The sequence below is a fragment of the Macrosteles quadrilineatus genome, unplaced genomic scaffold (genome assembly GCF_028750875.1).
Source record: "Macrosteles quadrilineatus isolate MER2022 unplaced genomic scaffold, UCM_ALF_1.0 Scaffold_7__1_contigs__length_78375512, whole genome shotgun sequence".
In the NCBI taxonomy this organism is placed as follows: domain Eukaryota; kingdom Metazoa; phylum Arthropoda; class Insecta; order Hemiptera; family Cicadellidae; genus Macrosteles; species Macrosteles quadrilineatus.
This window is the reverse complement of record NW_026542600.1, coordinates 42,826,102-42,853,253: the sequence shown is the minus strand read 5'-3', so window position 1 is coordinate 42,853,253 and position 27,152 is coordinate 42,826,102. Positions and strand designations below refer to the sequence as shown.

The 27,152-nt window shown below is 32.9% G+C and overlaps 1 protein-coding gene across 3 annotated transcripts in view; it reads left to right on the top strand.

Annotated features, from left to right (window-relative positions):
- Positions 1-27,152, top strand: part of LOC128998701 (filamin-A) — a 184,286-nt gene that overhangs the window by 20,608 nt on the left and 136,526 nt on the right. For 2 of the 3 annotated variants that reach the window (XM_054424945.1, XM_054424947.1), the window contains exons 2-6: positions 16,722-16,866; positions 19,980-20,089; positions 22,342-22,439; positions 23,354-23,481; positions 26,781-26,795. In XM_054424945.1, the coding sequence (XP_054280920.1) occupies positions 16,722-16,866; positions 19,980-20,089; positions 22,342-22,439; positions 23,354-23,481; positions 26,781-26,795 (496 nt within the window). The remainder of the gene's footprint in view (positions 1-16,721; positions 16,867-19,979; positions 20,090-22,341; positions 22,440-23,353; positions 23,482-26,780; positions 26,796-27,152) is intronic. The other variant, XM_054424946.1, reaches the window with a different exon arrangement.

The window sequence follows — 27,152 nt, the reverse complement described above, 5'->3', positions numbered from 1 at the left end:
CAGTTTCTATTCAATTGAGATAGAATGACCCTCCACTCGTTAGTATATCGATATTAAAAGAATCTTACCTCACTAATAGGACAGCTTTTGCTTGTGGTCTTGAACACAAGCAAAAGACTTGGTAACGGCAAAACATAATATAACTGTTAGCAGTGAAAAAAACTAACAGTTTAAATGTGCGAATCCTTTACTGATGTTCTCAGTTTCCTTATTTTAATTATTTTTTTCAAATGCTTTGCGATGGATTCTATAATAACTTGCCCAATGGAATAACGCAATTTAACTCTTGATCAATTATTGTAGTGCCAAAAACAACCTCGAACAGAAAGTGATTTGATATACAAGAGAACTGTTACCTTGTTTTTTTATGTAGCACGTAGTAAGCGAACTTTTTTTTTTTTTTTTTTTTTTTTTTTTTTTTTTTTTTTTTTTTTTAAGAGGTTGGCGGCCTCTTTTAACCTTGCATTTGCCCGTCCACATAGACTAAGCGCCCGTGCGTGGATCGTTTACAGCAAAGCAAGGAGTGAGCCGGTACAGTACAAAGGTGAACTGTACTGACCACCGGAAAACAGAATTCACCCACACAACACTTAAAACCCCCAACATTGGAAAAATCGCTTTGTGTTGATTCAGGTGATTGAGGAGACATAAACTCGGTGGATGAAGGTAAAAGTTGTATTAATGTTAGTATGTTAATCTGTTTTGTTAACTTTATGAGATGTTAAGCCGTAAACTGGTCGTAGTGCACAATGTTATGAGCTGCAGACTAAACAAGCCCATTAAAGTGTCGCTAAACCACGAACCATGGAAACAGTACGTTTCTGCACCGCAACAAGTCTTGTAAACTCCTAAAACCAGTATATGTACAGTATAATGAATCAATTGTTGCATCAAAATTCAACACCACTCGTTATCAATAGATTTTCAATCATATATAATAATATAGACTATTATTTCAGGAATTATTGGGTACATTGTTACGATTAGGTAAAAAGCAAGTTTGCTAAATTTTATCATCTGGTATTTAATCCCGTCCTCTTTCGGGAAAATATACTTACAAAATAACAATATTAGTACAAAAACCGAGGTCCAATGGTTGTCTCAGTGATAGAAAATGTCGACAAATCCCCCTCAAGTAACCTAAACTGTACATCACCATAAAGAAACTAGTATAAATTAAAGGTTTGAATTTATACTTAACTAAACAAGAGATATTTAACTGTTCACTTGTCCATTTGGAATTTTACTCTATAGTTTGGAATTATAGGTATAACACCACTATTGAAACATACAGAGTGACTGCCCTTAATCTCATCCTCCCTTATTTATGCGATTCTCTTGCCCTCGTAGACAATTGCAAGCGATCATAACGAGAAGCAGTAAAACATTTCACATCTTCTGTGCTTGTTTGGAATATTTTGAAATAATTTCATCCTTGTGACCCCTAATCGAGCCATGCATGTATAAAATCAAAATTTGGTTGAGAAAACAAAGCTTTTGATTAAAACCCAAAAACATTATAACATGTAGTAAATTTTCGTCTGAAAATGAAGTTAAAGAATCAATTAAATTAATCTATGTGTTTATATATTTGCCAAAAATTATGTTGTAACAGGCTATTCATGTGTTAACGTAACACTTTTTAACTCAAATTTAACTTTAACATACTGTAGAAACTTATTCGTATAGAAGTACCAATATTTGCATTCATAGATGGTCGAAGCGGTTATCTGTAAGTGAGTAAAAAGTTGTTACTGTTTATTGGCGAAAATGTAGATGACAACGCATCATTATTGTTCGTGGCTTAAATAACGCGTAAATGTTAAACCCACTAAGCAGTATTTCAACACACACAAATTTGAAACAAAATCGTGAGAGGATATCCACTAGAAGCGGAGCACCAACATTGACTTTAGTGATTATATTTCCAACCAAGAATCTGTTTTGTAAATGATAAACTAACACGACTAAGCTTGTTCGTTTAGATACGGTCGTTTACTTGCTTGCTCAACCGATATAAACGCGATGCATTTGCTTGAGGTCTTAAACACTACGGTCGCAAGATTTCGCTTGCTTCCTTACGTCATTAAAAACTTCACTGCGATTAAAAACCAAACAAAAATTGAATACATTTGCGAATAACGAATATTCTGTAAATCTTAAATATTAAAACATGTAAAATAGTTTTGGAAAGTTTGTAAATTTGTAATAATAAAAACAGTTATTTTTAGTTTCTTCCACAACACAAGCCTGAGTTAAATTAAACACCTCATACTCATCAAACTGTGTATGTCCTACACAAAATCTGCAACTAAAAATGAAACGAAATTACGAATATTCCAAGAAGAATAAAAAGATCTAATAAGGTAAAATCCATATTACCTACAAATAGACAAGACAGTTTTGCTCGAATTTATAAATTTATAAATCATTCAACAGCGATGGGGTGTTGAATGATATCGGTGTAACCGTGCGGTTTTGTCGTATTGCTTAACACACGCAGTTGATGTAAACACACCAGTACACACGACAGGTGTTATATGACCTTGTCCCTGACACACAACTACAACACCCGGTTTGGGTTTCATTTTTCAGTTGATTGGAACCCGTTCTGATGTCAACATTAGTGAATGAAACCTTCCTTTTACAGTTAAAAATATCCCTGAGGACAGGTACATGATTCAAAATAGGTACCATTTGTGTGCCATTCGTTTTTGTGTATAAAGGAAATAATTAGTATGTCATTTTATCCCATAAAACTCGGTTCCGATCATCCTGATTCGTGAATTCGTTCGAATAAATGTCCAAATTTTGGAACAAAGAAAATCGGATGAATACTTTATCACTTTGCGTGCTAACGGACGTAAATAATAATAATATAATACATTATTATGAATTTTAACGGTTGGTTTTATTCAGCTCAAGAGACATCAAAGCGAAAAATTAAATCGGTCCCGGGTCTAGGTCTTACCACGAGACTTGCAGTAATATCATATTTTCTATATAGGAAATTCACTAAAACCTTTTGTCCCCTACTCATATTGTGAAAACCTGATTACAATAAAATGTTTAAATGTCTTAAGGTATATTAATACATGATTTAAAAAAAAATACCCTTAATGTCACTTGTAATATACATAAATCAAAGTTTCGTGTATGAAACTATCGAAACCTATTCTATGCATCAGCTTTCCGATCCTACTGGAACGTGTGGGTAGTGATGCATGTTCATGGTAAGGTAGAGGTGCACCCATCATTCTATGATATCACAGTCGAGTCTAAGTGGTCGTCTGATAACATTCACTTATCGATGAGTTGTCTTGTAAGTGCAGTAGATGTGAACTGTATTGTTAGCTATGAATCATACCTGCTTATCTCCAAGAGGTCGAGGTTAAAGTGCCTTAGATAACATGTCCAGCTCCGCCTAGCTGCAATCAGTCATTTTAATGATTTGAGTGATTGAGGTTAAAGACTTATAAAACACATTAGTCATGTTTAGGACTGAAATTACCCTATTATTGTTTTTATGTGTTTAAAACCCCTTGTGTTCATACCAGTTAGTATAACGTTGAACATGTTTCTAATGATTATGTGTGGGTGTGTCGTCTTGTTAATAAATATACAAAATATTTATTTATTTACAAATATATTTTAGGATAGGCCAATATTTTGGATTTATATTTCAATCATCATGATACAAAAAAAATTAATATATTTTAGAGCTAACGATAATGGTAAATTTGTTATGAGAGGAAACTAAATAAAAAATGTATAATGTAAAAATAGGAAACTAAAATAAAACATAGTCTCAAGGTCAATAGGATTATTCGAACATTTGGAGAAGTGAGCAAATAAAAGTAAGGAGTTTTGTATGCTGTTTATATAAAAAAGTACAACCTAAACACAGAATATTAAGTGAGAAAAATACTGCATTTACTTTAACCTTGATAATTATTCTCGTCGGTGTGCCTATTTAGCATTATCCAATACTTGGTGAACTGTAATACAAAAAATCCTATCAAAATTAAAATGGTTGTTCGTATATCACTATAGATTATTTCTCTCTTAAATACTGTGTGTTTGTGATTTTTTAAACTACATTTCATTTCCCCCCAATATTTTAAATTACTACACTTAAACACATGAAACTTAATTGTTGAATTATGACTGTCAACTGCAGTTCTTATGTTTGTTCAAATTGGTGTTTTGCAGCCTGAGTATTATTTATTATCCCCTCCACATCTGGTATAACATGGACGATTCGTAAATATTTGACTGCTCTACAACAATAAAGCAAATTGTACATTGAAGTTTAATTCTTTGAGTGAGATATTTTGTGTCGAAGGTTTGCTCCACCCCAACATCAAAGGAGTATGCACTTTGTAAGATTTTCGAAAATTTTCGCAGCAGACTACATAGTTAACTTTTATTTAACCTACAGGTTTGTTCCATCTGTCATTGACGTGGTCTGTAGTTTGTAGTTTGTTCTAGTCGACACTAGCACAGTGCGTGGTGCCAGACAATGTGACCACCGTCCGGAACCCCATCGCTATTTCATTACCATACATCCAATCTGTGTCAATGGGTCTAGAGATAACGGTTACTATCTCGTTGACATGTATTTATGAATCTTAACAACGAGGAGTACAATGCACCATTTGGTATGCAATATACATAAATTAACGCTTCATAACAAATTCGACTTACCGCTGGCCTTAACGTTTGATCATTATCACTAATGCTAAAAAAACTCATTATATTTTGAAGATATATATTCTTGATTGTTTCACCAGTATCACAGAATGAAAACATAGATTAGCTTAATTCTGGGCCAGTATCAAGAAAATTAACTGATTCCCATCATATGAATGTTATTTTGAAGAAACTCGCACATACATGCATATAAAGATATGATCTGATAAAATGAACTTAAGTTGTGGAGGAACTGGTGGTAGGTAACCTATTGTTGGCATGTGTATCAAGTAGGGAAGTAGCATTAGGTAGATGGATGGTAGTTAGCTGGAATTAGGTAGCGGATGGGTGTTAGGTCTCAGGTAACGATTAGCAGATGAGATATAATTCATCAGGTAGCAAATAGGTCAGTATAGTAGGTAGCAGATTTTGAGTTAGGTAGCAGGATGGATGTAGGTAGCAGTTTGCTAGCAGGTAGCAGATCGGTGTTAGCTAGAGCTATCAATCAGCAGATTGATTGGTATGGTAGTAAGTAGATAGAATTCATCAGAAGACAGATAGGTAAGCAACAGGATGGATAGTAGATAGCGGTTTGGTAGCAGGTAGCGGATTGGTGTTGGGTATCAGGTATTAGGTATCAGATTAGTAGTGGTGAATGTAGGATCGATCCCAGAGCCCGGCGCAGGCTCCACCAGATCTCAGTCAGTCTACTGTCCGACCCAGATATGGTAGGGCTCGTCATATTTGCATGTCTGTTTAGTTTCCATAACTTCCGCATTCCCCAGACATGTAATAAATGTGCATTATCCCTGTTGGCCCTTCCCTTTATATTTACTCACGAAATATTAGATCAAATAGTTCTTTATGTTTTTACCGCTGAACACTGTAAATTTGTTATATTCTTTTATATTCAAATTCTCCATTGTACTATAAGCGTCATTAACATAAAAGTGTATCATGTTTTAAAAACATTCACCAGAATCTATGTACTGCTCTTGCTCTTAGTTATAGCTACATATACACAAAGTATTCATTCAAGTTGAGCCACCCAATATAAATCAAATAGACACAAACCAACCCTAAATAAACCTCCATTATTACATTCCTAGATATTTGTTGAATTGTTTAAACATTGATTTGTTGATACTTTTATTTATAACTACACTAATCTTTTATACTTATACTCTTTCTTCTTCTAATGTACCTAATGTTTCTTGGCAAGTGATGCAAAGTTATTGACCTAGCGCAACAATCTCCATGTTGGCTCCTATCGAGGTCTCTGCGATTCGCGATACAGGACTGAGGAATTTCTTGGGCACAAGTTGTTCAGTAAAAACTTTGCAAATATTCAGTGCGAATCTACGATGTCGGAAACTGATAGAGTCGTTTTATCTGTTCAGTATAGTTAAACTAAACATGCCAACTAACCTAGTCGTGTTGTAATTCTGATACATAGGCCCTACAATGTTTTAGGAATCGATTTTGTAAATGTATCAAAGTATAAATAAATCACAAAAATCATATATAATCATAAATGATAGTATAAATACTATTTAAAAGCTAAATCACTTGAAGCCAATATTTCAGATAGTTCTAGCAAAACTATTTAACTTTGCTGGTAATTATTTCAATGTTAGTTTATTTTCTCTGATAATATATTTTTCTCCTCTGTCTAGAATATGGTTACAGTATCCACTTCCTTTTAAAATCGTACAATACATACGTATAATACATAGTATAATACGTATAATACATGTTAATTGCTACAAAAATAATGCGTTGTTTTCAAAAGCAGTTTACCAGGTAAATGACGTAAGTTTGGTAAATGCCGACATAAACAGGAATACATGGGATAAGTTATTCTGTACTTAGCCAGAGTATATTAATTCTGCAGGCGGTAGAATTGAAATGAATAAAATAATAATAAAATAAGTTTTCAGCAAATATATACACGGTATGGACGACGTGTGTAAGATTCTTCATATACAGGGTGGCTGAAAAGTAACTTACACCCCCCCTTAACTTTTCAACCATTTGAGATATTTGAAATCTGTTTGCAGCAACCTTCTTAGATATGAGGGGCTACAATAATTATGGTAAATTTTGAAAATTGTTCCCTTAGGGGTGGTAGGGGGTAGCTCAAAATTTTCAAATGACAAGTATAGTCGAGTTTGGTATCATTTTACAGGTCTTGGCGAAACATAACAATTTACATAAAGAAAATAGAAATCGGACCATGAATAACAAAATGGCAGCTAAAAATTATCAAGACAATGGTTATTAAAAGTAATTTTGAACTGCCATTTTGTTATTCATGGTCCGATTTCTATTTTCTTTATGTTAATTGTTATGTTTTGTTAAGACCTGTAAAATGATACCAAAGTTGACTATACTTGCTGTTTGAAAATTTTGAGCTACCCCCTACTTCCACTTCCCCTAAAGGCAAAATTTTTTAAATTGACCATAGTTATTGTAGTCCCTCATATTTTAGACCCTCCGTTATTTATGGACCACCTTTATCTTGTACTACGACTTAAGGGTTAATGTTAATAACTTAGCTAGGTAACCTACTTGGCAAGCAAACAAACGTTAATTTGTAATATTGGTAATATGAATTTGGAACCTATATAGTTTATTCATTGCGTAACGAAGAAGTATTTACGTATTAAAAAAAACTCTTCTAAAAAACAATACATACCTGAATTAAGTAACTTGTAAATGGTTGCATCAAATGTTAATTGTCAATAGTGTTAGTAAAAAATTATATTACGTTACTAGTCCTGAAAATAGGTGTTTACCGGACAAGTGTGGTAGTTCCCGTGCGGGACGAAGTCGAGTGTGGGATTACCATACGAGTCCGGTAAACACATTTTGGACAAGAGACATACTGTATTTTACGCCATACTACTCTAAGCTAACTTAACAATAACAAATCTGTACAAGTCCTAATTTATTCTCACCTGCTGTTTTCCTTTATAACCACTCATTTCCAAATACAATCAGCTGGTTGGTGTCCGGTAAAAACTCTATTTGATTAAGCTGGCGGCAAACAGCTGTTTTCTGGACTAAATCCTTGAGTGGGAAGCTCGTTAAAACAGTGTAGTGTGGCGTACACAATATTAAGGAATTAATAGCATTAAATATATTTTCATTACGTACTACTGTACTGTAATGAGATTTACCAGACACCAATCAGCTGATTATATTGTATTTGGGGGGTAATGAGTGGTTATAAACAAAAACATAGTCCTTTAGTTGGTGGTAACTGGTAATATATAAGGATTTGTACAGATTTAGTAGTATGGCGTAAACTATCGTACGTCACTCGTCCAAAATGTGTGTACCGGACTCGTATGGTAATCCGTACTCGACTTCGTCTCGCACGGGAACGACCAAACTCGTCCGGTAAACACTTATTTTCAGGACTAGTAACGTAATATACTGTATTGAAACACTGGTGTATAGTAACCTTAACAGTGGGCCAATGAATATTACTAAACATAAATATTTACCAATTATATCACTACGTATTACTTTGCAATTTTCATTGTTAGTTATATTCCTTCATATGAACTTGTTCTATTTATAATCTAGCGATTTTTATTGATACGTATCGATATTAATACATATTTCATTGCTATTGGCCACTTCCAATAGGTGTGTCAACACATGTTCTAAATGTCTTTATCCTAGGACGCAAGGCACGAGCCTGAGATTGTTTTTCACATTACTTCAGGCTAGACCTAGGGGTTGCGGCATTATCACATGGATAAAATCCATTGGTGATTTGGCAGGATTTGAAACCCGGGACTTCTTAGACCGAAGTCCCGCGCTCTAACCACTAGACCAGTTCGCTCCCCCACATGTTCTACATTACACCAATTGACGTTCTCAGATAGTTTGGAAATATTTAAACTCCCCAATTATCAAATCCTTGGCTCCTCGTGTCGGAATGTCCTGTCCCAGGATTATGTAAATGCATGATGTAACTTCTGTTTCCCTAACAATAGACGTGGGAAATTCTCGTTTTAGAATTTTCACAGCGAGTTACAACTGACTTCAAACTATTGAATTGTAGTAATTGTGTTTAACTGCATTATATGTTCTACAAGAAATATTTTGAGGTTTAAAATAAAGTGTACTGTGGCGAGATTTTAGTATTTTTATGTTTGTTGCAAATCTCGGGGCCAAACATGAATAAATATCATAAACTAGTAAAAATGCTCTTATTTAAATAGCGTTTGTTTGATACGCCAGCTTTTCAGAACATGTCATCTGGCCTCATATTATGCAGATAAATGTTTATATTCTTTATAAAATATCCTTAAATTTTGCTACATGTTTTCAGTGTACTGAATATATCAAATTTGCGTATTTTGATTGTCCATTTACAGCGGCGCGTTGTGGTGAATATGCTTCCAATGTACTGGATTTTACAGTAGAGTACTTTAAAAGACTTTGTTTCTACATTTAATTACAAATTGTTCAATAAAAAGTAATAGATTGTGGTCCCCTGTCAAGTTAATCATACATTTTTGTAATTAACCTTTTTCATTAAAAAACTAGTGTCAATAAAAAAAATTACTACAAATATTCCTTCTACTTAAAGATTTTCAGTGTGGCTCGCAAAGGCTGACGTCTAGTGACTCGGGACAGACCTATAAACTTATGACTCGTACTAAAGGGGTGTGTTCGAGGTTCACATAACATAACTGTTATTTGTATAAAACTTCCTTTTATGATACACTCTTGATAGACAATCTTTACACATCCACGTTCAAATAAATTTGGTGAGTTAATTTTCATTAAGTGGAAACTCGATAAGAAGACCGTCGATAACAAGTAACTCTTGATAACAAGTGTATTTTTCAAATCCCCTTGATTTTTTTTTACCTCTAAACACATGTTATTGCAAACCTCGATAAGAAGTCAACCTTGATAACCAGACTTATTTTGTAATCCCTATGAGAGTCTTGTTATCAAGGTTCTACGTATTTAAACATCATGTAAGAATATTCCTAAACAAAATGCACTTTGACGACTCATCCTTGATACATTATCCATCATCTTACGCCATCAGTAGTGGTTAGAAAATCACCTGGAAAGGAAACTTGTAGTCTTAATTTATTTAATGATTGTTATTCCTAGTTCGTATGTACTGGTCTAGGATCCAACCAACAAGGACGAGTACCCAGATACCGGCTGCGTCTACTCGGTCAAGGAGAGGGTCAGAGACATAAAAGGAGTCTGAACGATCACTGCCATATTGGGCTTATCTCCCAATGACATATTGCATTCGTTGCTATTCGTCCAAGTCTGTAGGGAGCCGTGGTTAAGGTGCCGAATGGTACATTCCCTTTGCTATTTAAGGGTGTTTGGTCGAAAATTTGATCTAGGATTTTTTGTTATTGTTCAATTATACTAAAAATTAGAGATACAAATATATGAGAAATATTTGTTATGTTGAATATTAAGGGAGATATGGAGCTTGAAAGTAGTTAATCTGTCATATTTTAGTACCAATTCACAGGGGAAATGGGAAATGTGATTCTCACCAAAATTGGCATTCAGGTGTGGAAAAATAAGATAATGATCACTAGCTATTTAAAATTAATTTTTTTTTTACTTTTTAAAAAGTTGTTTGATTTTTATAAAATTTAAAAATATTTAAAAATGTTTAATAATTTTGAAAATATCTGTTTGTCTTTGGATAAAAATAATCTATATGCTTAAATTTAAAAAAAGCGATATGTTAACTCGTTTGGGGTGAATTCGTACCTTTGATAGCTTGCTCTGGCGGCGCACTACTTGTTGAGATGTGTACACTCATGCCAGGGCTATAAAATACATTTAAATGATGTAATTATTAACATCATGTAACATTAACAGCATACATTTATCAAAATGTATTCTATAGCCCCGGCGTGATTGTACAGTGCCGCCAGCGCAAGGCATCAAAGGTACGAATTCACCCCAAACGAGTTAACATATCGCATTTTTTTAATTTAAGCATATAGATTATTTTTATCCAAAGACAAACAGATATTTTCAAAGTTATTAAAAAAATTTAAATATTTTAAAATGTTATAAAAATAAAAATAAATAAAAAGTTTAAAAATTTACAATTTTAAATAGCTAGTGATAATTATCTTATTTTTCCACATCTGAATGCCAATTTTGGTGAGAATCGCATTACCCATTCCTCCTGTGAATTGGTACCAAAGTATGACAAATTTACTACTTTCAAACTCCATTCTTCTTATGTTTGTATCTCTAATTTTTAGTATAATTGAACAATAACAAAAAAATTCCGAGATCAAATTTTCGACCAAACACCCAGTTTCAGACAGTTTCGGGCAATTTCCATTACGATTAGCAAAAAACAAAGTTTGAACGACGTTTCGGGATTTGGTATCTGATCTCGTTCTATCGTGAGAAAGCATGGCTGGGATTGTGTACTAATGTTGTTATGTTTTCGTTGTTTTTTTCACCTGCGGACGGAATCAGATTTCGGATCCCGAAACGTCACAATATTTTCTCTATCGCAATGGAAAATTTCCACCATAATACCTTTAATGAAATAAATTCACTATCGCCAAAAATTGACTTCAAAAGGGAAGAATTTAATTTTTCACGTTGCTTACATAACTGATTTACGTTACCATCTGCAAACTGATTCGGTGTAAAAATTAAGAACAATATGGATGAATTATATATGTCCGTTTACAATGTTTAACGTAGTATATGGAGTTTGTTTTGTTGTGTTCATAAATTTATGTTAAAAATCAAATTAAATATGTAAACACTGTGTTAATAACAAAATGGAGGACATACGGTTAACGAGGGTGACTCAATGTAAGTGCTTTCTGAGAGTTGAACTTCCTCTTGTTTATTCGGCATTAGACCATAATGAGCAATAAAACAACAAATGTTAGATTCTAGGTAATCTTATTTCTGGTTGATTATCTGATGAATTCATATTTCAGTACTTTACCTTCGATGTATTCTTTGTTATTCGATGTTAATTAAGATTAATTTTTGTTTAGAAGTTTATTTGCTACAAATTTCTTAGACAATTCGATAAATTGTTGTTATTTGTGCCTGTACTATGAATAATGTGCATTTTAGTAACACTTTCGTGTGCTGGTTGTCATAGCAAACCCAAGTACTTAGGCATTTTTATGGTACTTTATGTGGATAAGTTGAATAGCCTACGTGCTCTTCTGAAAATTCTGTACTTTATGTGGATAAGTTGAATACGTGTTCTTCTAAAAATTAGAATATTTTAATAACAATCAATCTATTTATTTTTATTTTGAATTTTCTTGTTGGTTATGAACTGTACCCAAATTAGTATCGATAGGTACCAAAATTAATATCGAAATTGTTCCACTATTGTAAACTTAAAAAGTATTGCATGTATTGCAGTACGGTACATATTTACTACTATTTTTACACATTACTACTTTATACATAAACTCGTTCTGACCATGTGTTACGCAGTTTGAATCAGTTGACTTGATTCTGCGTTGCGTTTCTCAGTTTCTACGGCCACTGTGGATTTCCGGTTTGAACATGTTCCTGAGCATTGTTGGATGACGTAGCAATCTGGAGATGTGGTTTAGTTTGCGGCTGTTTTACGCGATAACACTTATCTGTACCGTTAAACCTCACACACCATTATAGAGCAACAAAACAGGCTTTTTTAAATCTATGTAGGTAGCAGAAACATAATGCATAATTAAAATGTTCTCTTCTTGTCCCTAAGTTTGATCTTTGCAAATCAACGTTCGATTTTGTTCAATCCAGTTGAACTCAAAATGTCTGTTTAAATATGATAGAGATACAGATACCCCATTAAATTACCAAGGGTAACTCACAAGAAAAAATTGAGGCCTCCTTATTACTTATTAGATTAATTAATATGTTTGTATATTCTATTTATATTTGTAAGGTACTTTACGAACCCCATTACTCCAGGTTTTAACCTAAATACTCTTAAATGTACTTGTACAACAGTCAAAATACACAACTATACAAAAAATGATTATAATTCTACCATCAGGAATGATGTTTAGACAACCAAACTATAAAATTAGTCCGAAGCATGGATCGTGCTTTTCAAAGTGTCACACATTTTAGTCAGTAAAACAAACGTGTATGGATCTTATCTTTATAATTTAATGGCGCAACACGAGTTTACTAGATATGTTTTATATAATAGAATAGATTTATTCTTCAGATATTTTCCAAATTAAATTAAAAACCATAACCTAATATGTATAAAAATATTATTAGTAAATGTTTACAGTGACAAAAATTATAAACTACTTCATAGCTACGTCAAACTTAGTTTTTTTTTCGAATTCGTTAACCAGCAATGACTATTCACTGTACAAAATGCTATATACAGGGTGTCCCATAATACTCTCCTCTGGTTAACTTTTGAACGGTTGCATATAGGCTTACTCAAACGAGCTTCGATACACGTTACTAGGGTAATGTAAAGTACTTTTTGTAGTATTTTTAAATTCACCCCCATCCCCAAATAGGGGTTGCTTGGATTAGATTTGGTTCCTTAGTTGCTAGGTAACTTAGATTTTGTAAATAGCAACCCCTATCAAGTAGCGCATCATTTTAAAGAGGTTTAAAAAGAAAATTGATGCCACAAATCCGACTTTGACACGATGATTTTTCAAAAAGTTATGGCAAAAGATTTTAGACGTTAATTTAACTTGAAATTCCATCACCTTTATTTTTTTTATTGCTGTGAATTTAAATAACCTTCAATACACATGGTTAGAGTGATGTCATGCAATTTTTACCATGGTTTTTAATTTTATCAATCCCTCCCCCCTAAATAGGGGTTGGTATTAAAAAATCAAAACCCCGCCATCAATAATTTTTTATGCGTTGGCCACGTTTGATGGGTTTAATGGGTTAAACAACCAGTTAAAGTATTTTGCCTTCTCAAAGCTGTTTTTTATACCTAAATGGATACTTCATTTCCGTAATAACCTTGATTTTATTGAGTAAAAAAATATTCTAGACCTATACGTGAATGTTTTCATCTTTACAAAGGTAGAATCTCTTTTTCGTAGCAAGTGAGAAGATCAATATTTTGTTCTTATAACACTTGAACCTTTTATTAAAAATGTATTTCGACAGCAGCGTAGCAGTAGATTGAAAGTAATCTGAAAGAACAATGTCGTTTTCAGCCATTCCATCGTCTATTTCACAGAACGCGGAATGCACATTTTGCTGTTTAGACACTCGCTCAGTTATGCGTCAGCACAATAGATTCAGCATACACGGTTGGACATTGTGCAATTGTTTCTCTGTACTGCCACCTACATCTTGCCAATTTCGCCATATAACGCGCAGTCATTAAATACTTGGAAGTTTAGTGGCCTAGATAAATTAAACCATAGATACAGAATATTTTAGAGTAATCCATTAAATAGTTTGAACAAATCTGGAGGAACGGGTTACTTAATTTGCAGTTTTCTTCATTTATTTGTAACATTGAGTTTCCACTATTAGATCTTAAGATTTTATAGCTAGTTTCCAAATTAACTACTGTACTACTTAATAAAAAAACTGATAGACAGTTTTTCGTTAATTAACCTTCCCAATACATATGTTTAGGTTTTGGCAATCAACCAACATTTTATCAATTATTTACCAATCAACAAGACATATATTTTCAAACTAACTTCAGTATTTTAAATCAAAGCTATATTATACAAAGGAATCATATGTAGACCTAATATGTCGATCTAACGAGCGACGTTACGTATTAAATTCTAACAACCTGTCTTAGTTAATGATTTTATTTTATATTTAGAAAGGATGACAATTTATATATAGTTTTTTCACAGTAACAACCTTTCAATCAGTAATTCGAGTTTAATTTTTGATGTACAAATTTCATAAATGTTAGGTTAAAGTTCTATTAAAAAATATACTGACAGAATCTTTTACAGTTATTTGTTATTCTTAATAATTTTGAAGATTGTTATAACCTTATAAATTGTCTATCAGAACAACTCATTCAATGTTATCAAAGGTATTTTCTCAATATCCTGCAAGTCTGATTCAGTGTTTGTCATACATTACGTCATCAACCGGTACAGGCTAGCACATAGTCTCTGGCATGTTCTATGACTACAGAACTGTCATACTCACATACTGTTTACAATATACTCGTAATGAACATACCTTGTTCCATGAACAGCTCACCTTTACGCAGACTTAGTTATTTTCGCTGGTCATTCAGTGTCGCTGTTCAATCTATTAGTCTGCTTGCTAATTATAGAACAACGCTCATCTTCTGTTTTGCTGAACCAGAATCTTTACTGTATTTTAAAATTTTCAATTTGAACGTCCACCTGTAAAACTTATATTTTCAAAAAAGTAGCAAAATACAATCTAGTTTTATCAGATTTTGGAATATAGTTAAAATATTATTATACTCTTAATCTTTAGCTATTAACTTAATAATTATACTTTTGTTGATCTTTGAGATGCATTTTTATTACAATTTGTTTCCTTTGATCTTTACCTAAAATTCAGTCAAATTGAAATAGTTTTTTTATGAAAAAAATATTTGTAGAGTACTTTTCCGATTTATGGATTTGTATTCTTAGATTGGAATTTAAGATGCAAATTGTTGTCAACAGTGGGTTATGATCCCTTAGATAAGACATTATATACTTCGGCCAATACAGTCTCTATAATTGTGTAAATGAAGAGCTCTTCCTAATGTCTATTTATGGCAACACAATGTAGCCTACCTATTAAAATGACTTAGAATCTTAAACTGAATGTTTGACTCTTGTGTACTAATTATGAATACAATTTTAAATTTATATATGACAGTTGGTTTTCGATTCCACAATAATTATTGTGAAAAGTTGCATTAGTCCACAAAATCAAATATTTTTTTACTGTAATTTCTTTTTTTTTTTGTATTCAAGCAAAATAATTAAAAGGGGCGCAGTGCATGAATACATCTCCCGTGTTATTATTATGGGAAAACATGTGATTAGATAGGTACATTTATTTTTAAAACCGTTAGAAAAATTGAAATAAATTTTCTTTATATTCATTCCTTAGATTGTTTTCTATGATTTCATGCTATATAAACAAGAAATTAGGTATAATTTTTAAAATATTAAATAAAATAAAAATTAATAATTGTTAATTGTGTTTTTTAAATAATAAACAATTTATTTTTAAAGTAAAATTAACGATAACATTTTAAAAATGCATGAAACTATTCACCATGGTAACAGGAAGTATTGTGTCAAATTTGGGCTTGATGAGTGTAGTAGTTTTCTTTAGAATGGTACTTAAACTTATAAAAACTAACTTTCGGATATTCACATTTGAACCCTTGAAGGGCAGGCTTAATAGAATCCTGAAGGGTTCTCTTTCAAAAATCCGGGAAAATTATTTTCTTTTACAATATTAGACTATGGGTACTCAAATTGTGCAGCTTTTTGTCCTAAATGCAAATATGCAGTTTGATTTAAGATTAGACTATTACAAGCTTAGTAAATAAGGGAAAACCGGGAAAATGAATAGTTTCCTTAATGTATCTTAGTGGAGGATTAAAGATTCCTTCTTATGTAAAAAATATCCAAAGTATGAAGTGTTATATATTTTCTTAAACGGCACAAAATACACAATATTTTGTCATCATTTATTAAAAAATTATTTTTGTATTTTCGGGGACTGCTCCCCTTTAAGTAACCAGAGATTTTGAGTTTTTTTTGTAGATAGTAATCTACCAAATACACAACCATGCCAATCACTTATAGCCTTTTAAAGCTAATAAAAACATCTGTAGCCTGATTATATCTATAAAACTATCTATAATAAAACACCAAAAATGTTTTTTCAGTCTGCAGAGCCAAATGTCAATTAGTTGTGTCACTAACTATAAAAGTATCTAAAACTTGATAAAATGCAATAAAAGTACTATAAGTAGTTACGGTATCCTAATTGATAAATTGTGTTTTCAGATTCAACGGACATTGTAGACTGTAAGCTGAAACTAATCCTAGGACTAATATGGACCCTCATCCTGCACTACTCTATATCCATGCCAATGTGGGAAGGAGAAGAGGATGCTATCAATGGAGACAAGGGTGCCACCCCAAAACAGAGGTAAAAAACACAGAATAACTTGTTATAGTTTGTGAGTATAGATAAAAACACGCACTGAACTTGTTATAGTTTTGGATTATACATAGAAACACACTCTAACATGTGATAATTTGTGGGGTGATATTTTGTTTTACTACAAATTTGTGCATTAAAATAGTCAAAATCTTTACTCTAAATGTTTAAAAATGAACTTAAATATTACCATCGACAAAAGTAATTAAATATAGATCCGACAGCAGTGCTGTGGTCAGTATATGTTCTGGCGTCCACCGCTGGGAGTTCCATGTAGTTATGGCACATACCGCTGCCTTTGACGGCAGCGAATATAACACCAAGCACTAGTGGCACATCACGGATATTGAAATTTATGAATTAAATATATTTAGATTTGGCTATTAATTCAAGTGGTGTTTTTGAGTTGTGGTAAGAAAACCATAAAACTGCCGACCTCTCAGCAGAGGGCAGGACTCGGGCAAGAAACCACCTCAGTCCTCCCTGTGCAATGAGGTAATGCCTCATTTGAGCAGGTACCTGTCTGTAACCACCCCATATCCCCCCAGTTTTAGTTGAAGGGGGGGGGGTAGTGAAAATGGATTTAAAGAATTTATGTTTCTAATCCTAATAATCATTTCTACTGTGCCATTGAACAGTTGTAGTTTTATCGAACATAATTCTTAAAGCAGTTTAATTGTGTAGCAAAACCTCCTCAATATAATTTGCTGCTACCAAGTCATTTACCAAGTGCTGGAAACGTTCAACTATTGACTAGTCTCTCAAATTTAGAGGAAATGATACAAACTTTGTCCAAAAATGTGTATACATTTGTAATCCAATAGAAGTTTTTAATTTGGAACATACAACACAGCTAACTCAGTTCTCAAAAAGTCATATAAAATAAACCAACTATTTTGTAGCTTGTACCATATGCAACATTAATTCTTAGAAAATATGGATTGAGACACGATATCAAACCTTGCCCCCTTGATTATAAGATCCTAATCCATCGCTGCCCAAGCCCAACACCTATCACTTGATATAGTATTCCATGCATATATTGAGTTTGAAATGTTTCTAACAAGGTAGTGTTAAGGAAGTATAGAATGTTGTGTAAAATCTCTAACCCTAACAATCTAAATATACAACTGGAAGAACATCGTAGGAGGCTCCAGAAGATATGAGGCACCTGCTTCTTTTGGCTTTGGTGCCAGAACTGGAGCAGGTTATGGATGTTGTAAAACCTGTCTTCAAAAAATACAAACATTCAGAAGTACTGTCATTTCATGGATCTCAATTATGCTCATTAACATTCATTTATGTATATCCAAGCTACTTAAATTTAAAAGGAAACCAAAGGAAGGAAATTATTTTATTATTTTATTTGTTAAGTAATCATTTCAAGATCATATCATTTTAATTTAACCCGTGACAGAATAAACTTAGTCATATAATGTTGGATTTGGGTTGATTTTATGTTAACCTAATATTAAATGCAAAGTCCTCAGAAATTAAATTGTTTGGTTTTGTACATTTGATTAAATAAAAATTAGATGCACTAATGTAGCAAACAAACGTTAGTTACAAAATAATTTGTCATTTTTATTTTTAGCTAGTCCACAATTTTTTCAAGTACGGTAGTGGTGACTAACAGTAATTTGTTGATCGATGAATATTTATGTTCTATATTTTATCATAAACTAGAGAGTGGTCGTAAACATGTTTTACAATACTCCTGTTCTTACAGAAATCTGCAGTATAAAGTGAATTACCAGTTATTTAATTTAATTTTAACAGATCTATATTAGGGAATTTGAATTAGGTCCACGTTCAGTTCAAACGTTTATAAAATGAATTATTTTTGTTTACCGCTAGGAGGAACACGAATATTGTAAAAAAAAATAGCTCTAAGTTTGAATTAGCGATGTTTTTGGCTTTAGGTTGTCCTAATATGAAAAGTACAGTGATTCTGGACCTATGTCTTACCTTGAAGACTGCAATGATAGCTAAAGCCATGTTAGAGGATAAAAAAACAATAAAAAAAAAACATTTGTGATGAATGTCTTAGAAAAATAAATCAGGTAGAAGAACTGCAGTAAAAAGTAAATTGGACTGATGAACTAATCTGGGATGATGTCATCATGACTTCATCTAACAGTTGTGACCTCATGCTGTTCCCAAGACATAACTTACCTGTTTAACTGGTTCTGTCCTCTATCTATACCATTGTTGTACAGTAAAACTGATTTACCGGTCATAAAACTATTTATTAGTGTGAGGAGTATTTAGTTCAAGGATGAGTTAGTAAATTTCACTGTAAAATTCAGTTTAAATTTTGGTTTCCAATAAATAAAGTAAGATTGTATATAGTATGATTGTTAGTATTCTCAATTCTCATCATATTATTTATAGAATATATGTCAACTATTAACCAGCAGTTACTTTATTTCCACAAAAAACCTTAGAAGAGAAACAAGAAATAAAAGATCAAGTTTATATAACTAAACTATGTGAGAATGTAATCAAAGAACCTTGAGGTCCATCTGTATTGAATAAATTTCAAACAAATGTTTCATAACGAAGCTGTGCGAGCGGGTGTGTGTGTGTGTTGTTAATTCAAAAAAGGAAAAAAAAACATTTGTCTTTATGTTGCATATTTCAACATACATGCAATTTAGTATTTATTTGTCACCCCATTTGCACTACAGCCTCAAGATATATTCGTAATCGTCTCTATTTAGCCTTAAGCTAAATAATTACAAGATGCAAAATGTTTATCTCACAAAATTAACCCGCTACGGTGCATTCTTCAAAGTAAGATAAAAAATACCACCGTTTCAGAAAACCTGCAGACTAAGTAAATTTCCATCTACCTGAATAGTTTTCAGTAAACTATTTCATAAAATTGTCAGATTTATTCCCTTTTTAAAAGAATTAGGTTTAACGAATACTAGTTGCTGTTACAGGGAAGGTAGTAAAGTGTGTTTTTAATTAAATATCAAAAGCTTAGTATTAAATGAATAAATTTGTAAAATTTAATTAAAAAATATCCATAATCAAGCAAATTACAACATTTTTGCAATGGTCCCTTTTTTACAGTTGCTTATTTTATGTTGCAGATTACTTCACTGGATCCAGAGCAAACTGCCAGACTTGCCAATCACAAATTTCACATCTGACTGGAATGACGGTCGAGCCGTCGGTGCCCTCGTGGATGCTGTTGCCCCGGGTACGTTCTAATACATAGATAATACACTGATGAGTGTTGCCTCTAAGAAGATATCCAACCTTGATAAATAAGATTTGCTTTCCTTTGGACTCTAGTATGCGCAGCTTGAAGCTTCCCTTACATTTTGGTTTTTCCATGTATTTTTGGAACAAGACACCCCTTGAACCTGAACATTCAGTTTCATCCAATTCATGAAAAAATTCTTTGATCGTTGCATTGGTGGTACCTGGATGAGTCTTGGAAACCAGATGGGTTAGGGTTCATGACAACCTGAAAACTAGATGTGTTAAGGTTCATGATGACCTGAAAACTAGATATGTTAGGGTCCATGACAACCTAAAAACTAGATGGGTTAGGGTTCATGACAACCTGAAAACTAGATGTGTTAAGGTTCATGATGACCTGAACACTAGATGTGTTAGGATCCATGACAACCTGAAAACTAGATGGGTCAGGGTCCATGAAGATCTGAAAACTAGATGGATTAGGGTTCATGAAGGTCTGAAAACTAGATGGATTAGGGGTCATGAAGATCTGAAAACTAGATGGATTAGGATTCATGAAGATCTGAAAACTAGATGGATTAGGGTTCATGAAGATCTGAAAACTAGATGGATTAGGGTTCATGAAGATCTGAAAACTAGATGAATTAGGGTTCATGAAGATCTGAAAACTAGATTAATTAGGGTTCATGAAGATCTGAAAACTAGATGGTCTAAGGTTTATGAAGATCTGAAAACTATATGAATTAGGGTTCATGAAGATCTGAAAACTAGATAGTCTAGGGTTTATGAAGATCTGAAAACTATATGGATTAGGGTTCATGATGACCTAAAAACTATATGGATTAGGGTTCATGAAGATCTGAAAACTATATGGATTAGGGTTCATGAATATCCGAAAACTAGATGGATTAGGATTCATGAAGATCTGAAAACTAGATGGATTAGGGTTCATGAAGATCTGAAAACTAGATGAATTAGGGTCCACGAAGATCTGAAAACTAGATGAATTAGGGTTCATGAAGATCTGAAAACTAGATGGTTTAGGGTTTATGAAGATCTGAAAACTATATGCATTAGGGTTCATGATGACCTGAAAACTATATGGATTAGGGTTCATGAAGATCTGAAAACTAGATGGTCTAGGGTTCACGAACATCTGAAAACCAGATGAATTAGGGTTCATGAAGATCTGAAAACTAGATATGTTAGGGTTCATGAAGATCTTATAGCTAGAGGTGTTAGAGCTCATGACGACCTGAAAAGTGTGTTAGGGTTCTAGGGGATCAGAAAGCTAGATGGATCAGGGTTCAAGAGAAATTGAGATATAGATGGGTTATGGTTCAACACAATCCAAAAACTATATGGGTTTGGATTCAAAACCACCTAAGATCTAGATGGGTTAGGGCTCAAGAAGACTGAGATCCATAGATGGGTTAGAGTTCATGACAACCCAAACAGTTTTAGTGGGGTTTCTCAGTGTCTCAGCTGACAAACTTCCATGCTGTTCAGGGACCCAATTCTTAAGATCTTTGGATACAGTTTCCCTAATAACTTTCACAATCTAAAGTGTGTTGGTTTACCATCAGACATTGTATTTCTTAAACCCAAACTAAATTGGTTTTTCCTGACATATTTTGATATTGCGGTTGACACATGATTTGCCAGACAATAATCCAGAGGTACTGTAAATATTTGCTCTTCTCTAGACATTATTAAACCACTGTCCACTGTCCAGTCTTGCTACCATCAGATCGATAAGTTTAAATTATACAAGTTTGTATAGCATTTAGGTAGTTTCAGGTTAGAGTGCTTGTTGAATTTTAAAAACAAAACCTTAATTAGGCTATCGATAACCAAATAGGACCAAGGCAATAGCTTAAATATGAAATTTATTGTAAGATAAGAACAAAAGTACTTACCTTAAAAATATATCATTTTTTGGATTGATAATATTTCTGGCAACCAAACTAAAAGAAAAAGTTAAATCCAAAAACAAGATAAGATTTTATTTTTACTTAAAAATACATTGCATTAAAACAAACCACAATTTCAGAAATTCCATTTGTTATGATTGTGAGTTTTTTGCAATTTATTCATAACTTCAAAGGTGAAAAAAACAGATAACATTTACCTACAGTGCTTTGATTGTAAGATGGACACAATTACATTTAAGCATACAATTGTTCCTATTTGAGCAACATATTTTTGGAATCACTAACAGATATATAATGTAACCCTACTTTTCAGGTCTCTGCCCCGATTGGCAAGACTGGAACCCAAAAGACGCCATTGAAAACGCTACCGAAGCTATGGGTTTGGCGGATGACTGGTTAAATGTTAGACAAGTGAGTATTTCTTAGTATAATATTATATGTAGGTTATACTGTATAAGAGTAAAATACAGGACCCAAGTGTATTCAATTATCTCAAAGAATAGAAAGGTCACAATATATGTTGATTGATCTCAATAACAAACCAATAATATAATTGTCACTTTTGTTGTAATGTTCAAAAACATAATGTGTAATATTTTGATTTATCTAAATACAGAGTGGCTGAAAAGTAACTTGCACCCCCCCCCCACCTTAACTTTTAAACAATTTGAGATCAGTTTGTGGTAACCTTCTTAGATATGAGGGGCTACAATAATGATGATGATGTGGTATTCTGACAATTTTGCCCTTAGGGGTCGAGTGGTTAGCTAAAAAATGTCAAATGGAAAGTTTAGTCGACTTTGGTATCATTTTACAGGTCTTAACAAAACCAAACAATTTATATGAAGAAAACAAAAATAGGAATACTAATAACAAAATGGTGCCCTAAAACGATTTCAATCCAATTAACCATGAGGGTGGCTAAAAAGTAACTTGCCCCACCCAACTTTTTAACCATTTGAGATATTTGAAATTGGTTTGCTGCAACCCTCATGGATATGAAGGGCTAGAAAAATGATGGTTGATTTTTAAAATTTTGCCCTTAACAGTGGTGGTGGGGTTAGCTCAAAATTGTCAAACTGCAAGTATAGTTGGATGACTTTCATATTATTTTACAGGTCTTGACGAAAATAAAAATTTACATAAAGAAAATAGAAATGGGACGACCAATAGCAAAATGGCAGCTAAAAATTACTTTAAACAACCTTCATAAACATTTTTAGCTACCATTTTGTCAGATTTTTTCTTTCTTTATATGAACTGTTTAGTTTCCTAATCAATTGTTTTGAGGTTATTAATGTAACTATAATTTTGTCTAATTACAGCTTATAAAACCAGAGGAAATGGTGAATCCCAACATGGATGAGTTGTCAATGATGACATACTTGTCTCAATATCCCAATGCTAAACTGAAAACTGGGGCCCCCCTACGGCCCAAAACCAACCCTAGTAGGTAAGAATTCATCTCAAATATATTTTGTATTTAAATTAGCATATTTTTAAGCCCATTAATCAACCAATGCCAACTTACCATTTTGTAGTACACAGGTTTAAATGTGTTTTAATTGTATTGCAAGTAATAAGAAAAATATACAGTACCCACACATTATTTGAGAATAGTTAATAATTAAATTTGTTTGTGTGAATGGATATTTTATTCACATGAAAGAGAGGAAATATGATATTTAAAACAATAGCATTTATATTAAAAGATCATGTTGGTAAAAATGAAGATTATTGAATATTATATTGCTATTCTATTAAACCTGAAATCTGCAGATTGGACATTTATGTTGTCAATATGTTGAATGTTTCGATAATGTTTTTTAAGAAATATTTACCTACAATTAATTATCGAGCTTCTCAGTAGACTGTTTTTTAACGATCCAAAAATATTTCCAGTATTTTAGGAGTATTAATTTTATTTTAAGGATTGTGGTAATTTTAATAAAAAAAATATATAATATGTGTAAATTCAATTGCAGTTTAGGGGGTTTAAATTATGGATGCCCAGAGCTTGATCAAAACAAACAAAGTTAAGGGCTATTCAAAAATATGGACCCATTTTGGGAGTATCTTGAAAAGTATAAATCGGAAAAAAATAAGTTTTACACTGTTAGAAAGAAAAGTTTCAAAGTTTTATTTACACTCATTACAAATGCTCAATGTGTCCCCCTGTGCTACACAGCAATCGTCTAAGTGATTGCCAAATTTGTCCATAAATGAGAAAACATCTCTTGTATGACTGATTGCACAGCTGCAATTCCTTGAAATTGCCTACACCAATGAGTTATGCTTTTTATAATTGGCGGTTCAATACGGAATTCAAGGTGAAAAGCTTGCTGCACTGTAATAAGAGACTCAGTTTTAGCAAACTCTGTCACACAGGAAATCTTATACTGCATAGCCATCTTACAAACACCTAATGGTAAAACAAAATGGCTGGACATTGTTGCACCACTTTTTCAGCTGTTTACGGAACTATGGTCAAAAAACTTTGAAATGTCCTCTTTTGAATGGTTTAAAGTTTATGTCTGCCCAATTAATACTTTTTGAGATAGAATGTCACGAAGTTGGGTCCATATTTTTGAATAGCCCTGTATTTCTAATTGAAATAACACTTTTTTTCTAATTCCACACATACTTCAAAAACGTAATTTAATGTTTTTAGCACCAGTGTGGCTTTTGAAATCAGCAACTGTTCCAAAATAGGAGGTACTCTGCTTCGAAGAGCCATGCATTGTTTTCAGTTTTGGCACTTACATTTGAACTCTAGCCAAAATGGTTTTGGTAAACTTTTGTTTACCAATTTCGAATGTCGATGATTATATAATCATCAGTAATTAAATATTACTCCGTAGTATATCTCTGCTTTCATTTAAACTTAAAGTCGTTAAATATTTTGCATCATACTACACAGAAACAGGTACTTTTCCATCCGTATTGATAGGCTGGAAAGTTGCACTGCACGGTAGAACCTTTTTACCGTGTACTTAGCTGATGAAATAATCAGCTAACTGCAATGGTCAATTTTTTTTCTGTACTATAAAAATATAATAATTCATGTTATGTCCTAAATAAATTGTGTTATGCGTTTAAAATGTAATAATTATTCTGTATATTATGATGTAAAGTATCGTACATTACTCGCCTGGTAAGCTTTAGGCTTGTCACACACTGCCTCCGGTCCGGATTATTCTGATCCGGTGTTTTTTGCTGGATCCGGCAAATTTCCACACACTGCATCAGGCGTTCCAGTTCCGCCGACCAGTCTATGCGAGGACAGCGGATACTGTCAGTTGAAGAAGTGTTTAATAAACAACTAGTTAGTTTTTACAAAATTTAATTTTACCAATGAGTGACAGTGACAGTGAAGAAGAGATCATAGTAAATCAAAGGTCTTTATTCAGCCAGCGTTTTTTTCAGATACAATTCTGCTTTTCAAAACAACTTTAGTCATTATTCTACTTAAACTAAAAAAAACACCAACCATATATAAAATAATCTATGAAATTATCTTAATAATCAGTTTATTAGAAACAATCTACGTGAACAATAATAACGGTTATAATAAAACAATCCATATAAAACAATCCAATAACAGTCTAGTAGGGCTAGTAGTATTAAATTGATCACTTATTTCTTCCCAAATATTTTCCTTAATAACTAAGTTGTAGTAGCCCTTGTGGCCCAGGTCGTATAGCACAGGGTACTCCTGCACTTGCACAATCAATTTCTCTTCTAATGACATTTTGTAATAAAACGTACAGCGTAAGTAAACAATCACCAAAAAACCACGTCTGCTGCTACGTGGTGAGTAGAGTCGTCTGCGCATGCGCGAGCTCTCCGGCGCCGGAAGCTTGCCTGAAGCCTATCGCTTCTCAACCGAAATAATTTTACCGGAGAGCACCTGACCTGATGCAGTGTCGGCACTTCCATTTGAATTAATGGTTTTCGATTGGTTTAAAAATTTACCTGATCCGACATGCCTGATCCGATTTCACTGGACCTGACGCAGTGTGTGACGAGCTTTAACGTACTCGCACGGTTAAACACCACTTACCTGGCTAGTAACGTAATATACTATTATCTGAGTTGGCGATACAATAAGTAACATGTTTTGGAAAGCGTTTTCATCCAACCCTTGAAGTAATTGTTGCACAATTAATTGAATTTGTGTATTTTCTGTTTGACACAGATTTCCAGACAAATGATAGATATAAAAAAATCTAGCACTTTATTCATTAATGTTTTTTTAGTATGATTTTTCTTGGTTAATGAGAATCCAGACATCTAATTTCACTTGAAAAAACAGGTGATTAATTCGGAAAAATTGAAAGATGTAGGAGGGTTGTTTTTAATTAAGGCTCGTTGAGGCGTATAGCTTCTTAGTTGGCCCTGGTTTTTAAATTTTAAATGCTGTGACTGATCAATGACTGAAATTTCAATGAACACTGACTTAATCTAAGCTTTTATATCAAAACTCAAACTATCCATAGTCTAGTTTTATAGTGAAAGCAATAAAGTAAGTGACACAGCATCAGGAATGGTTTTTACACACAAAAGTATTTTCATATTAGGAAAAATGAATAATTTTCTATTGGGACACACTTTCTGATACTGCATTATAAATAAATAACTTGTTTGTACACTCTTAAGTAAGTAATTTATTTCTATCAATATTAGACGTTTCTTATTTCTAAGTGGTTACTGTTTTTTTATATCTGTACTAAATATTCTTTTCTTGTGCAGTATTCCACCACCCCGGTAAGTTAAAGTTCATGGTTTTATAAAAGTGTTTTCTGATTTGCTTCTACATAATAAACTTGCCAAAAACATATAATACTGCCTTATAATAAGCATGTATGTTTCTAGAGCTTAGTTGTGTTTTTATTGGTAACTCGTCATACACAAAATCAGGCCATCTCCTGTAAATTTATTTGCGATACAGTAGAGTCCCAGTGGTAGAGTTTGTGAAATGCCGTGTTATCGGGAACTAGAGTTAAAAATAAGAGCAATACAATTTTTAAGCTTTTTAACCGCCTTTTTCAATTAGATTTATATTACAAGTCAGTATTAAGTCATCAGATATAGTACAACAAATCCTTAGTACGAGTTGCAAAT